Source organism: Sorex araneus, chromosome 5 (assembly GCF_027595985.1).
Source record: "Sorex araneus isolate mSorAra2 chromosome 5, mSorAra2.pri, whole genome shotgun sequence".
Classification (NCBI taxonomy): domain Eukaryota; kingdom Metazoa; phylum Chordata; class Mammalia; order Eulipotyphla; family Soricidae; genus Sorex; species Sorex araneus.
Genome location: NC_073306.1, coordinates 442,417 through 456,050, shown reverse-complemented (window position 1 = coordinate 456,050; position 13,634 = coordinate 442,417). Strand labels below are relative to the sequence as shown.

The 13,634-nt window shown below is 63.7% G+C and overlaps 2 protein-coding genes across 8 annotated transcripts in view; both read left to right on the top strand.

The window, feature by feature from the left end:
• The window catches only part of GNB1 (G protein subunit beta 1), a 49,108-nt gene extending 46,498 nt beyond the window's left edge, over positions 1-2,610 (top strand). For 3 of the 4 annotated variants that reach the window (XM_055137816.1, XM_055137817.1, XM_055137815.1), the window contains 3 exons: positions 50-266; positions 1,060-1,176; positions 1,265-2,610. In XM_055137816.1, the coding sequence (XP_054993791.1) occupies positions 50-266; positions 1,060-1,166 (324 nt within the window). In that variant the 3' untranslated portion in view covers positions 1,167-1,176; positions 1,265-2,610. The remainder of the gene's footprint in view (positions 1-49; positions 267-1,059; positions 1,177-1,264) is intronic. The other variant, XM_055137818.1, reaches the window with a different exon arrangement.
• A 2,123-nt stretch (positions 2,611-4,733) lies between these two features.
• On the top strand, positions 4,734-13,413 carry NADK (NAD kinase). Of its 4 annotated transcripts, none has more exons than XM_055137795.1 (12): positions 4,734-4,907; positions 8,351-8,569; positions 9,328-9,411; positions 10,117-10,246; positions 10,329-10,437; positions 10,521-10,606; positions 10,700-10,802; positions 11,197-11,363; positions 11,464-11,563; positions 11,638-11,809; positions 12,084-12,166; positions 12,399-12,605. In XM_055137795.1, the coding sequence occupies exons 2-12, from the start codon at positions 8,397-8,399 to the stop codon at positions 12,455-12,457; spliced, it is 1,266 nt and encodes a 421-aa protein (XP_054993770.1). In that variant the 5' UTR covers positions 4,734-4,907; positions 8,351-8,396; the 3' UTR covers positions 12,458-12,605. The 4 variants fall into 4 exon arrangements, with proteins under 4 accessions (XP_054993770.1, XP_054993771.1, XP_054993768.1 ...); XM_055137794.1 differs by having other exon boundaries at positions 4,749-4,907; positions 11,638-11,795; positions 12,399-13,413; XM_055137796.1 differs by lacking the exon at positions 11,638-11,809 and having other exon boundaries at positions 12,399-13,413.
• The last annotated feature ends 221 nt before the right edge of the window (positions 13,414-13,634 follow it).

Here is a 13,634-nt window from a genome sequence, read left to right as displayed (position 1 = left end):
CCCAGGCAGCTGGCGCTCGCACCCACCCTTGCCCTGCCTTCCTTCGCAGTTCTTCCCCAACGGCAACGCGTTCGCCACTGGCTCGGATGACGCCACCTGCAGGCTGTTCGACCTCCGCGCGGACCAGGAGCTGATGACCTACTCCCATGACAACATCATCTGCGGCATCACCTCGGTCTCCTTCTCCAAGAGCGGCCGCCTCCTCCTCGCAGGGTACGACGACTTCAACTGCAACGTCTGGGATGCGCTCAAGGCTGACAGGGCAGGTGAGCAGCTGCTGAGCCTCAGCCAGGCTGGGAGCCTGGTGCTTCGGCCCTTTCTCGGTGGCATGCGCCCTCCCTGCTATCTCTCTCCCGGCGTGTGTGTGCACTCAGGCCGCATCTGGGAGACTCAAGGGACCTTAGGGGGTGCCGGGCATCTGAGGCCAGTTCATGGCTGCTGCCACAGGCAAGCGCCTTAGCCCACAGCCCTCTCACTCACCTCCTTCCTCCTGTCACAGCAGTTGCAGAGATTGCCATGTCCTGTTGCAGTGACCAGAGAGGCCCACTGAGGCCAGTAGAGCTGAGGCTGGTCCCCAGGGGACCCACCAAGGACCTGGGAGAGTGGAGACTAGACCAGGCTCCCTAAATGGTCTCTCACAGAAGCCTTGGAAAGACAGGGGCTGTTCTGACCGGTTGCCTGGGCACTGTTCACCGAATCTGCAGGAGTCCTCAGCTCAGCGCAGGCCCAGCAGTGACACAGAGGGAGAGGGGAAGGGAGAGCGAGAAAGGAGAAAGAGTAGGAGAGGGGAGAGGAGAGGAGGGAGAGAGAGAGGAGAGACAGAGGAGAGAAGGGGGGAGGGGAGAGGAGGGGGAGAGGAGGAGGGAGAGGGGAGACAGCAGAGAGAGGAGAGGAGGGGGAGAGGAGAGACAGGAGAAGGGGGAGAGAGGAGAGGAGCAGAGAGAGGAGAGGAAGGGGAGGGGGGAGAGCGCCAACCCCTTCCTTCCCTGCGTCAGGCCCTTTCCCCTGCTCCCGTCCTCCTGGCCTGCCTCTGTAGCCGCTGTGCTGTTGTCACTCCAGGTGTCTTGGCTGGGCACGACAACCGCGTCAGCTGCCTGGGTGTGACCGATGACGGGATGGCCGTGGCCACCGGGTCCTGGGACAGCTTCCTCAAGATCTGGAACTGAGGCCCACCAGGTAAGGGAGTGGCCCTGCCCCACTGTCCCCCCTGGGTGAGCAGCCTGCCCTGCTGTCTCCACCCCTCACGCCTCTGCCTCTCCCACAGCAGATCGGACACGCAGCGACTGGCGGACCATTCCAACGTGCAGCGTTGCAGTGATAGCATTTCCACCCCTACTAACGTGGACGTCCTGCTCCTCCCTCGAGCCTCCGAAGGGCCCCTCTCCTTCACTTACTGCTGAAACAAGAGCACAATTCCCACTGCGAGAAGAGTCTCTGTGCTGGCAACTAAAACAAATTGTGCATTCCTCCCGGGACCATTGTCTTTGTTTTCTTTTTGTCTTGAATGAATTTAAAAGGAAATACTATAATAAACATGTTAACCAGCAGGTAAACTGGAGTGTGCTTGTGAGACACACGTTTCGCTAGTGACCCTGTTGGTGTTCCTGCTAGGCAGCAGAGGGCGTGATCTTGTAATCGGTTCTGAATTTCAGGTCGTTTGTAGCAGGATTTTGAAGACAGAGATTTCCTTTTTCAATATTCCTTTGTGTTCTGTAGTCGAGCAGAGAAAGGCCAGTGCGGCCTCCCAGAAGGCGTCGCTGCCATCACCTAGTCTCTGGGGTCTCTTTCCCGTGAGTGTCCTGGCAGAGAGACGCACCCCGCACTTTGGCCCCGTGTGTGCGGCGCCCACTCGGCCAAGTCCGGCATCTCCCCCGCCCGCGCCCTCTCCCCATGCACTTCCGTTTTCGGTCTCAGCTGGGTTTTCCTTGTGCAGTCGGAGGAAGCTGACGGGGCGAGCCAGACACGTGGCCGTGCCCACCCCGGCAGGACCCTTTCCTGCGCTTGGTCAGCGGTCAGTTCTCTGTGTATGAACAATGTACAAATCAATGTTTTGGAAATAACAATCTCACACTTTCTAAGTTAAATTTTAAAAATTTGATCATTTACCATATTGGGTGGGTTTATTCTTAGAATCGCATGCTGTAGAAACGCTCCAAAGTGCATATAGGACTCGGCCCTTAAATGTTCTTTCCTTTCTGATAGACCCTCTGTCTGCTGCCGCCACCTGGCTCACCCACTCTGCTGCTCCACGCGGCGCCCCGCCTTTCTCTGTTCCTTTCAAACGCCCCGGCTAGGTGACCCTTGGGCAGGGGCAGTGGAGGCCCCGTGGTAGCCCCCCGCCTCCACCCAGCCTCCTCCTTAGCAGCAGTAGTGGCTTCTGTCCGTCCGTGAACTGTGCTGTCACCGGCAGGCCTGGACCTGGCAGAGAGGAAGCGCGAAGCCCCCCCACCCCCATCCCACCCGCCCTCTGTAGCTCTGCGGCCCGTCCCCCCTCTTCACCTCTGGTATTTAATTTTTAAAAGTCAGTGTACTGCAAGGAAGCTGGATGCAAGATAGATACTATACTCAACTGTACTGTTATTTAAGACGTAATAAAGCAGTTTGACATGAGGGATGCTCGTGTGGCTGTTTCTTTGCAGGCTGTCTCACTGGGGGGGCTTGGCTACATCCAGTTCTTGTACCAGAAATTAAAGGGTCCAGGGGCCCTGGGGATTTCTCCTGGACACCCCCTCCTGCCCCCACCCCATGATACTGCATTTGCCCTCCCTCAGCATCTGGGCAGATCCCTTGTTCGACACGTTATTCTGGGCCTCCGGGGCTCACCCATCACCACCAGCTGCCCCAAAACCAGGGTAGGGGTGGGGTGGCAGATGGGGTGCTGCTCACCTTGGCCTCTCAGACCTCCAGACTTGAGGACCGGGTGGCCTGAGGTGCCATGCCAGCCTCCTCGAATCCACCCAGGCCGTACCCCTGGGACTGCCTGGGGGAGTGTCATTCCCACTGGAGCCCCCCATCTCAGAGCCCTGTTGTGCTCAGCAGATCTTCCTGAAGTCCACACAGTCCAGGCCAGTGCTGTTCTCTGGTCCCTGGCCACTGATGATGCTCATGAACCACGGCTGCAGGGCGCCTGGTTCCCAGAGGCCAGGACAGAGGTGGTGTGCCCTGCCATTCTGCAAGACTGTGCCAGGAGCCTGTAGCACCCACAGGCTCCCCCAAGTGCACAGAGCTTTCCCCTTCCTACCCATCTGGTCCATCTCTACCCTTGGGAGGGCCCAGGTGTGGGGCCTGATGTGGAAGATGAGCCATGTGAATACACAAGCACTGAATCCTGGCACTGCCTGCCACTGGCTGTGGGAAAAAACTACTACCAGAGAGTGACCCCCTTTGCAGACCCAGAACCCTCAAGCTGACTAGTGCCACCCAGTCCCTTCTCTCTGCCTGTGAAAGGCCCAGGGCCTGCTGGGAACAATTGCACAATGCTCATAGGAGGGGAAGCAGTTTCCTCAGCTCTGAAAGGGGAAGTTCTTCAGGAAACGGGAAGGGAGGTGCATTGCCCAAGTTCCCCAAGAGGGGCAGAGCTGCTGTGCTAGGGCTCCCTGTTGCCATTCCTGGTTAGGAGTGTTCCAGTCAGATGGGCGGGCGGTATAAGAGGTGTGACGGGCTGCAGGCGTAGTGTGTTTGCGTTGCACGCAGCCAACCCAGGTTCGATCCCCAACATTCCATACGGTCTGCTGCTTGCCGGGTGTGTCCCCAACATCCCCCGAAGGTGTACATATTATACATATGATATGAGTCACCAGCCCAGAGCCCAGAAGCAGGAAGTCGAACTGTGACATGCAAATACAGGGCACCAAGGGAGGTTCCGAAAACGGTGCCCGGAACCAGTCTGGAATCAGAGCACGCTGGCGCCCCGGGGTTGGGTCTGGGAGCTCAGTAAGGGCTAGCAGCCTCGGTGTCCAAGCGAGCCCTTCGGTTCCCCCGCCTCCTGCTCGCCGGTCCCCGCTCCCTCCTGGCTGGGTGGCCCTGCTGACCCGGGAGCTCGGGCAGAGACCGGCGAGGACTTTTCGGGCTCCTCGGGTCCAGCCCGCCCTTCGGGGAAGGCCCTGCACTGCTCCTTTTCCAGGCACCCGGTGAGGGAGGGGGCCGAGTGCCCGCCCTGAGTCACGGGGCCTGGAACAGACAAGGCAGGGGTGGGGCGGTGCACACCCAGGGTGCTCTAGTCCCCGCGGCTCGTCCAGCTCGGGCGCGGGTGGTCCAGCACGCCGGTGGAGGGACAGTCCCGGGAAAGCACTTCCCAAGCTAGTGGGGGCCGGCGCCGACCTTCCCCGCCATCCCATGGGAAAAGAGCCGAGCGCGGCCCAGAGCCCGTTTCCCAGGGCCGCACGGCGCCCACCGACCCCGGTGACCTGCCGAGCACAGGGCGCGGCGTGGCGGGCAGGGCGCCTGCGCGGGGCAGGGGTAAAAGGGAGCGGGGCGGGCCTGGGCACTGGGTAGTCGTGCTGGTCACGGCGCCTGCGCGGGGCGGGGCGCGGCGCGCCTGCGCACTAGCTGGTCCTGCTGCTTATGGTGCCCGCGCGGGGCGGGACGGGGCGGGGCGCGCCTGCGCACTGGCTGACATGACTGCTCGGCGGCGCCTGCGCGGGGCGGGGCGCGCCTGCGCACTGGCTGGTCCCGCGGCTCACGGCGCCTGCGCGGAGCGGGGCGGGGCGGGGCGCGCCTGCGCACTGGCTGGCTCTGCTGCTCGGCGGCGCCAGCGCCGCGATCCGGGCGCCGAGGGGCTGCCATGGGGCGGGGAGCGGCCGCGGCGGCGGGGCCCGGCTGAGGACGGCGAGCGGCGGCGGGGCGGCCGGCCCTGTGGGCCCGAGCCGGCCCGGGGGCGGCCACGCGGGCGCCCACGTCAGCGAACGGTGAGTGAGCGCGGCCGCCGGCCCGGGGCGCGGGGGCGGGGCCTGCGGCGGGTCCGGCCGGGCTCCGAGTGGACCTGGCCGGGCCGCGCCTCGCGCCGGCGACGCCGCTGGGCTCGCGCCGGACGGTCCCGCCGGGAGCGCTCGGGGCGCTGGGGGCCGGGCCGGGCGGGGGGCGGGGTCGGGGCTGGCGGGGCGGCCGGGTGGGGCGCGCGGCTGTGGGCGTGGGGGTGAGCGACCCGCCCAGAACCGGTGACCCTCGACCCCGGTGCGGGAAAGGCGACGTCCCCAGGAGTGCCCGGTCCGGCCGTGGCCTGACTGCGGCCACGAGCGGGGTTCAGGGCAGAGGAGGCGCAGCCGCACGGCCGCGCGGTTTCCCCACCGAGAGCGCGAGGTGAGCGCGGGGGCCCGGGGCACGGCGGACCGACCCAGGGCGGACTCGGGCCTGCCCTCCCCGAGTGCTCAGGGCCCTCTCTCCGGGCGGGGTCAGTTCTACCTGGGGAGGAGCGGGCGCTCTTCCCCCCCCCCCTGCCGGTGCCACCACACCCTCGCCAGGGCTGGGCGGCACTGGGGATGATTAACCGCGCTGGCTTCTCCGCACCCGCCGACCTTTCCCCTGCAGGTCACGGGAGAGCCGCTGGCCCGAGCCTGCTTGGCCGGACAAGGTGGGACCCTCGGGACCACCCTCCGTGAAGCCTGGCTTTGTACTGCTCCCCGCTGCCTTTGAGTCCGGCTGCCTGGGGAAGGAGTGGTCATCTCAGAGCCGGGGTCATGTGTTTGGCACCGGCGTGAGCGGAATGCGGATGGTTTCGCCCTTTCAGGCAGTCACACAGGCTGGAGAGGGTAGGGGTTTGGGGCGCAGCGCTCCTGGCCAGCCCAGATTCAGTCCCCAGCGCCCCACGTGATCCACTGAGCACCTTTGATGTGCCCCCCCCCCCAGATGTAAACACTTCAACCTACCGAATAAACTTGAATTAAATGTGAGTCCTAGGGCCGGAGAGATAGTACAGCAGGAAGGACCTTTGCCTTACACGTGGCCTACCTGGGTTTAATCACCAGCACCACATATGGTCCCGGCCAAGTCTGGCCCAAAAACCAAAATGTAAAAATAAATGTGAGTCCTGATTCACTATTGTCGAATTGGGAGCAGGGGAGAGGGCCAGAGAGTACAGTGGGTAAGGTGCTTTACTCAGACACAGTAGCCGATCCTGGTTTAATCTCAGGCAGTTGATATGGTTCTCCAAATATCACCAGGAGTGAACCCTGAGCACAGAGCCGGGAGTGAACCCTGAGCACAGAGCTGGGAGTGAGCCCCGAGCACAGAGCCGGGAGTGAACCCTGAGTACAGAGGCAGGAGTCAGCCCCTGCTGACCTGGGAGCCAGCCTACAGGGAGGGCAGCCGAGCAGCTGGAGAGAGGGAGCTTGCTTGGCGTGCAGCTGACCCAGGTTCCGTCCCCGGGCCCTGCCGGGAGTGAACCCTGCGACTTCAGCTCCTCTCTCCCCAGCCTCAGCCCGGCAGCCCTTCCTGCCTCGTGCTTCTCACCAAGGGCCCTGAGCCTGGAGGCCTGGTGTGACTGCCGTCGCTGTCTGCTCCCCGCAGCTCCGGCTTTCACCCGCACCCCGCAGTCTGAGAACCTGCAGGTTGGATTCTGCGGGGCTCTGTGGCAGTGCTTGAGGGCGACTCTCAGCTCTGCTCAAGAGTCTACTATCGTGGGGCCGCTGATTTAGAGTCAGACAACCAGAAAGTTTGAGTTTATCAGCTGGTGGCTGCACGGGGCCCCAGCCCCGAACCACACAGCCACCATGGCAGTTTCCCGATGTTTCCACGGGGCCAGGCAGTGCAGAGGCCGACAGCCTTCATGCTGGGCATAAACACTGCAGCAGGGGAAGGGGCCTGTCCCCGGTGGGTCGGTCAGGGTTATCTCTGGGGTCTGAGGACGAGGTATGTTCGCAGTGCCTAGGACAGCTTCTGGCTTTGGCGTGCAAGCAGGCTTGAGCCAGGCCGTCACTTGCTCGTGACTGTGGTCTGAGCCCTGGGCAGCCCCTCCCTGTCCCTGGCAGTGCTCGGTCTGGGTGCCAGTGCCTTTGCTGTCTCACTCTTCAGAGCCACGCCTGCTCCTGCCACCTCTCCTTGGCTTCCTGAGGACAACAGGCAGGTGTGGCCAGTTTCTGCAGCCCTGTCACCTGCCCCCGGGTCATCTGTCCTGGACTCACCTGCCCTCTGTCACCTGTTCTTTGGGTCTCTCGCCCAGGCAGGCAGGGTCCTTTGAGGGCTGGAGAGATGGTATGGGGACAGTGCTGGCCTTCACGTGACTGACCTGGGGTCAGTCCCCTGTACCACTTTAGTTCCTTCAAGCACTACCAGTTTGGCCTCAAAGCCCAGAAAGAAAGGCAGTAGAGTGGGTCAGGTAGTTGCGCCACGCCACCACCCCGGCTTCCATCCCCCGCACCCTCTGTGGTCCCTTGAGCACCTCCAGAGTGATCCCTGAGCACAGAGTCAGGAGTACCCTGCGAGCATCCTTGGCGTGACCTCCAAACCAAACAAAAATTTGAGAAAGAAAAAGTGATGGCTTTTCCAGCTTGTTCTGTGGATCTTTCGGCTCCTTGGTCTGGAGGGTTCTCTCTGACCTGCAGGAGCTTGGGGCCGCAGGGGCTTCATCACGCCCAGCCCTAGGGGCTACGGCCGGACATGTTTCCAAAGCTGAGAGTCAAAGTTCTCTCTTACCCACTTCTCCAAACTCCACTCATGTCTCTGGTTTCTGGTCTATTTTTATCGCCTCTTCTGCTTTTCTTCCTTGCATAGCCGCGTTGGCTTCATCTGGGGCCGGCAGCGGGGAGGCGTTGGAGGCCCTGGCCCTCACCCTGCATCCCTGCATCCCTGTGGAGCCCTCAGCCGCTGGGGAGCAGTGCGGGATTCCCATACATCCTTCTCTCCCGGCTGGTATTTTCCAGTCTGGGTTTGGGGTCACTCCCGGCCCCTCTCGGTTTTGCGCTGTGGGTCAGGAGATGGGTGTCCCCAGCCTCGCTGACTTGGGAATGTTTCCGTGGCATCCGCCCTGGACTTGGGCCAGCCACGCACCGTGGTCTCCCCTGCCCAGCACCCCGTCCCCTTGGGACTGGTGAGGGGGAGACGTCTGCAGGGCTGACAGCTGTGGGTGCTCGTTGCTTCCGATACTGAGTGGGGCTGGGGGTGCAGAAGAGCCGCTGGGGTCACACTTGGCGGTGCTCCACGGCCCTGTGGGTACAGAGATTTGAACGCGGGGTGGGCGGAACGCGGGGCCCGCGCCTTAACCCCAGAGCACTCTGTCCGCCCTGAGTCGGGGTTCACTGACCTGGTGTGGGAGAGGCTGGAGGGCGGGCCAGCACCCCAGGACTGAAACCAGTGCGCCTGGCTCTCGCCTCCCGAGCGCTGTCTGCCCGCGCTGACCCTCCGTATCCTCCCTTAGGCCTCAGCGTGTGTCCCTCCCAAGCCACCACGCATCAGCTGCAGACATGGAGCGTGAGCGGGTCGGCGGGAGCAAGGAGCTGGGCGTGGCCACCCCCTTGTACCGTTGCTCGGCCTGCAATGGGGACGAGGACTGGGGCCTCGGCCACCCCATCCGGGGCCGTGCCAAGTCCCGCAGCCTCTCGGCCTCCCCGGCGCTGGCTGGCAATAAGGAGTTCAGGTAGGAAGTGGGCCCTGCCCCTCGAACTCCAGACCTGCTCTCCCAGACTGTTCCAGAGGCTTCCACAGGCTCCCGGCTGAAGCTGCCTAAAGATTTGCTCTGAGCTCTGTAGAGGGCGGGGCTGGGTAGGGCCGCCAGGGTCCAGAGCCCCAGGCTGGCCTGGCCCCTGCGTGTGTGTGGGGAGGGGGTGGGGCCGGTCAGCAAGGTCCGTGCAGTCCGGCCCCTCCCTAGCCACTCACAGCACCGGTCCTTGCACAATGCGCTTTAGTAAGCGCCTGGGAGCCGGCCCGGCCGGGCGGGGATGGCTCCTGCAGGAGCCACTGCAGTTTCCGGGACGGTCCTGGTGAGTGAGCGGGCAGCCGGGCTGGCCTCTGAGGGCAGCCATGGGGAGCCCAGGGTGGAACAGCCTATGCACAGTTCTGGAGAGCTTGTGGACACGGGTGACACCTCCACGCGGGTGGGCAGGGCTGAAGGGGCTGGCACAGCATGTGCGGACGCGGGAGGCCCGCGTGGAGGCCACTGTGGTCTGGACATGCATCCCAGCACCCTGTCCCGTGGGCAGCCTGACGCCCCTTGGCTCATCCCGGCTCTCTAGAGGCTGCGGCCCAAACGGCCACTTCCCCACACTCGGCAAGAGCTTCCCAGAGGCGGTGACCCTATCCCGAGGCTTCACTGTGCCCCTAGTGGCTGTGTGGGCGGTGTGGGGCCCTCGTGGGCGCCGCCAGTGCCTGGCTCTGACCGCACGTCTCTTCCCCCAGGAGGACCCGCTCACTGCACGGGCCCTGCCCGGTGACCACATTTGGACCAAAGGCCTGTGTGCTGCAGAACCCCCAGGCCATCATGTGAGTCCGAGGGCCGCCTGCCCTCCTCCCTGGTCCCCTAGGGCATCCCCGGCACACAGGGCAGGCCACACCACCTCTGGTGGAAGGGGATCCAGGTGTACCCCCTCCTTCTTCCCAAGACATTGGGGCTCCTGCTAGGTCTGACTGCTTGGGGACTCGGGCCTGGCTGGGCTGGCCTGGGCTCAGGGCACAGGGATTGCCAGGGGCGCCACCACCAGGCCAGGCCTGCTGTGCAGATAGGCCCCAGGTGGCGTGTCCACATGACTGCCACCATCGCCCGCAGGGCTGGACCCAAAGCCCGGTGCCCCTGCTTCCTGTTTACACTGGCACGGCCCTGCCCTCGTGACCTCTCCTCACCCTCGGCCTCTAGAGCTCAGGTGGAGCGCTCCCTGGTCAGGGTGGTTAGGGTGGGTGTGCCCAGCACAGGCCACGGGCCTCAACCCTGGCAGCACCCCATCTGGCTTCCCTCGTCGCCCTCCTGGTTTGTCAGTGGATGAGGTGCAGCAAGATCCTGGCCAGGCCCCCTCAGCCCAGCTGCTCTGACCCCCTCCCCGCTGACTCAAGGGGCTGAGTTTGGGTGTCTGCGGTCCCGTTTGGCTGGTTGTGGGGTGCCTTGTCCATGCCAGCCACCTGCTCAGAGGGGTGGGTGGTGGCTGGTGGGGGACATCGACAGGGAGGCCCACTGAGCTCCCCGCTCCTTCCAAGGCACATCCAGGACCCTGCGAGCCAGCGGCTGGCCTGGAACAAGCCGCCGAAGAGTGTGCTGGTGGTGAAGAAGCTGCGGGACGCCAGCCTGCTGCAGCCCTTCAAGGAGCTGTGCTCGTACCTGACGGAGGTGCGCAGCCATCACTGGGGCGCGGGGCAGGCGTGGGCTCAGGGCTCAGGGCCCGGTAAAACTGACGGGGACCTCATTCCAGGAGAATGGCATGATCGTGTATGTGGAGAAGAAAGTTCTGGAAGACCCGGCCATTGTGAGCGATGCTCACTTTGGACCAGTGAAGAAGAAGTTCTGCACCTTCCGCGAAGGCGAGTCCCCCGGGGCCCGGGCGGCTGCGGGCACCCCAGGGCCTTCTGGGCGCCGTGTGACGCCCGCGTGCCTGTGTCTCCAGATTACGATGACATTTCCAACCAGATCGACCTCATCATCTGCCTGGGTGGGGATGGCACGCTGCTGTATGCATCCTCTCTCTTCCAGGTGCAGGACCCGCCCACCCCCTACCCCTCGGGCAGTGCCCCCTCCCCCCACCGTCATGGTCTCTCACACTGGCCCCTCGCAACCCCCCTGCAGGGTAGTGTCCCCCCAGTCATGGCCTTCCACCTGGGCTCCCTGGGCTTTCTCACGCCCTTCAGCTTCGAGAACTTCCAGCCCCAAGTCATGCAGGTCATCCAGGGTGAGTGACCCTTTTGCACATGGGGTCTTCCTCGCGCTCGGTTTCAGCTGGGGGGTGTCAGCACACCCAGTGCCACTCGGGGGTCACCGGCGGGGCTCCCTGCCTTCCCTGCCTCCAGGCCCACTTCTGGGCCTTAGTGCTGTAAGAAGCGCACTCGCTGGTTCTCGCTCAGGGTGTTGTAACCATCCCCTTCTTCCTCAGCCTGGAGGAGGCTCAGCACGTCACTGACGTGTGACCTGGACGTGTGGCCTGCTGAGTCACAGAGGAAACAGGCGGGAACTGGTTTCGCAGGAAACCTTTTCAGTGCTGGGGAGAGAGAGTTGTGGGGTCCTGCTCACAAGGGTGATGGGGCCCGGGTGTGCTTCCCACTCACTGCCCTGTGTGCGGCCCCCAGGGAACGCGGCTGTGGTTCTGCGGAGCCGCTTGAAGGTCCGGGTGGTGAAGGAGCTCCGCGCCCAGCCTCCGGCCGTCTCCAACGGTCTGAGTGAGCACCTCAGTGAGCACAGGGTGCCGGCCACCGCCCTGGACGTGGAGCTGGGGAAGCAAGTGATGCAGTACCAGGTGTGGGGGCCCAGCCCGCAGGACACGCCCCGGGAGCCCCCCTCGGTGCTCAGGGCTGCGTGAGGGTCAGTCCTCCTGCACATGCCTCCCGCGCCCACAGGTGCTGAATGAGGTGGTGATTGACAGGGGCCCCTCGTCCTACCTGTCCAACGTGGACGTCTACCTGGACGGGCACCTCATCACCACGGTGCAGGGGGATGGTAGGTGTAGGTGGGTGCCCAGGGGTTGGTGGCGGGAGGCCGCTGGGATGCACCTGTGACCCCCCCTCCCCCAGGTGTGATCGTCTCCACCCCCACGGGGAGCACGGCCTACGCGGCAGCCGCCGGGGCCTCCATGATCCACCCCAATGTGCCGGCCATCATGATCACGCCCATCTGCCCCCACTCGCTGTCCTTCCGGCCCATCGTGGTCCCTGCAGGGGTGGAGCTGAAGGTCAGAGACCCCAGGTGCTCCCCCTCACCCCTGCAGGCTGCCCTGACCCTGGCCGTGTGTCCCCTAGGAACGGTTGCCCGGGCTGTGGGCTGAGTCCCTGGCTGGCAGCAGAATGCCTGGACCCCAGGGGGCCTGTGGCAATGCTGACCCCGGGTGGGGGGCCTGTGGCGACCCTGACCCCGGGGGGGGGGCAGGGCCTGTGGCAACCCTGAGCCTGGGTGGGGGCCTATGGTGACCCTGTGCCCGGGTAGCTGAGCTGCCCCATACCTGTTTTGCTTGACCTTTCAGATCATGCTGTCCCCAGAAGCCAGGAACACTGCTTGGGTGTCCTTCGATGGACGAAAGCGACAGGAGATACGCCATGGAGACAGGTGTGTGGAGGGACGGGTGAGGGGGGCCGGCCATGCAGTGGGACCTGTGTAAGGAGCAGTACGTGAAGGCTGTGTCTCGGGCCCACCTGCGTCCTTTCAGCTGACACTCTGCCCAAGTTCCCTCCTCTGACCCTGGGAGTTGAGAGGCCCCTGGGCTGCCTGCAGTTAGCGCCCTGAGGCCGGGCTGGGGGGCTGGGGGGTTGGGGGTCACCTGCGTTCCCACTGCCTGCAGCATCAGCATCACAACATCTTGCTACCCGCTGCCCTCCATCTGCGTGCGAGACCCCGTGAGCGACTGGTTCGAGAGCCTGGGCCAGTGTCTGCACTGGAACGTGCGCAAGAAGCAGGCACAGTTCTCGGAGGAAGAAGAGGGCGGTGCCGACGGCTAGAGCCTCCGTCAGGGACACGGAGGCGGCCTCTGTCCACCACATGACCTATCAATGTTTCAGATCTGATTCTTTTTTTGCATTTCTAAGCGAGGTGCCTAGTGGCGCAGGGGGCAGGCGCTGGGCAGTGGGTCGCCTCCAGGCACTTTCTCTGGATCAGTGAGGTCCTGGGGGGGGGCTTGTGGTCAATCAGTCTGTCCTTTGGTGCGAAAGCAATTGTCACGGCCTAAATTCTCTCGCTGCACCGATTCTCCCTGATTTTGCACCTGTCCTCGGAATGCTGGAGGGACACTGAGGGACTCAGCGCCAGCCTGTTTTGATGGATGGCTAGGGGACTGTTGGTGCCATGGCTCCATAGCCCATGAGCAGAGTAGTGGGGACTGTCTGGTTGATTCTTCTCAGGATGTCAGGCTTTTGGGGTCCCCATCGTCCCTTGAGCGCACACTCCACATGTGCCCCAGGGCCTAGTAAGGGATTGCCCCAGGCCTCGTGCTTTTGATCTGTGGGCCCCGCCGGGCGGGTGCACCTACCAGTAACCCTGGCGCTAGCTGGGCAGGAGGCTCCTGAGTTCCTGGGGGGCCCCGTACCTTCACCTGGCAATGATGGGACGGCCTCAGTGGCCCCATGGTGCCCTTGGCCGGGGATCTGCAGAGCTGGCCCTGCTCCAGGTGTGCTGACCACTGCCCGATGCCTGCCCGCGTCTGCACACAGGAAGGAAGGGTGTGCTGACCTTGCAGCGCATCCCATGGCCTGGTACCCTAGTGTCCATACTGTTAATATCTCGAAAGTTTGTTCAATGTTGAAAAGCTTTATCACTATTTTCCGATTCTTTCAATAAACAGACTTGTTTAAAAAGCTGGAGTGAGCAGCTGCTTTGTTTGGCTTTCTGGGGCCAGCGGGCTGGGCGCCAGGGTCTGGAGAGGTGGGGTCTCACACAGGCGTCCCCAGCTGCTCTAAGGTCATCTCTCCAGTGGCAGCAGCCTAGATCAGTCTGCCACATGGACCACGTGGCCCTGTCGGAGCACTGTGAGCCTCCTTGCTAGTGGGCGTGGCGGAAAGCCCTGTGCTGGGCAGGGGACCTG

What these genes read in the sequence shown, in the direction of transcription:
- NADK (XM_055137793.1), top strand. Translation starts at nt 8,397, where the DNA reads ATGGAGCGTGAGCGGGTCGGCGGGAGCAAGGAGCTGGGCGTGGCCACC. An exon ending in TGTGCTCGTACCTGACGGAG is followed by an intron (nt 10,247 to 10,328) that starts GTGCGCAGCCAT and finishes ACCTCATTCCAG; the next exon opens with GAGAATGGCATGATCGTGTA. An exon ending in CTGCAGGGGTGGAGCTGAAG is followed by an intron (nt 11,796 to 12,083) that starts GTCAGAGACCCC and finishes TTGACCTTTCAG; the next exon opens with ATCATGCTGTCCCCAGAAGC.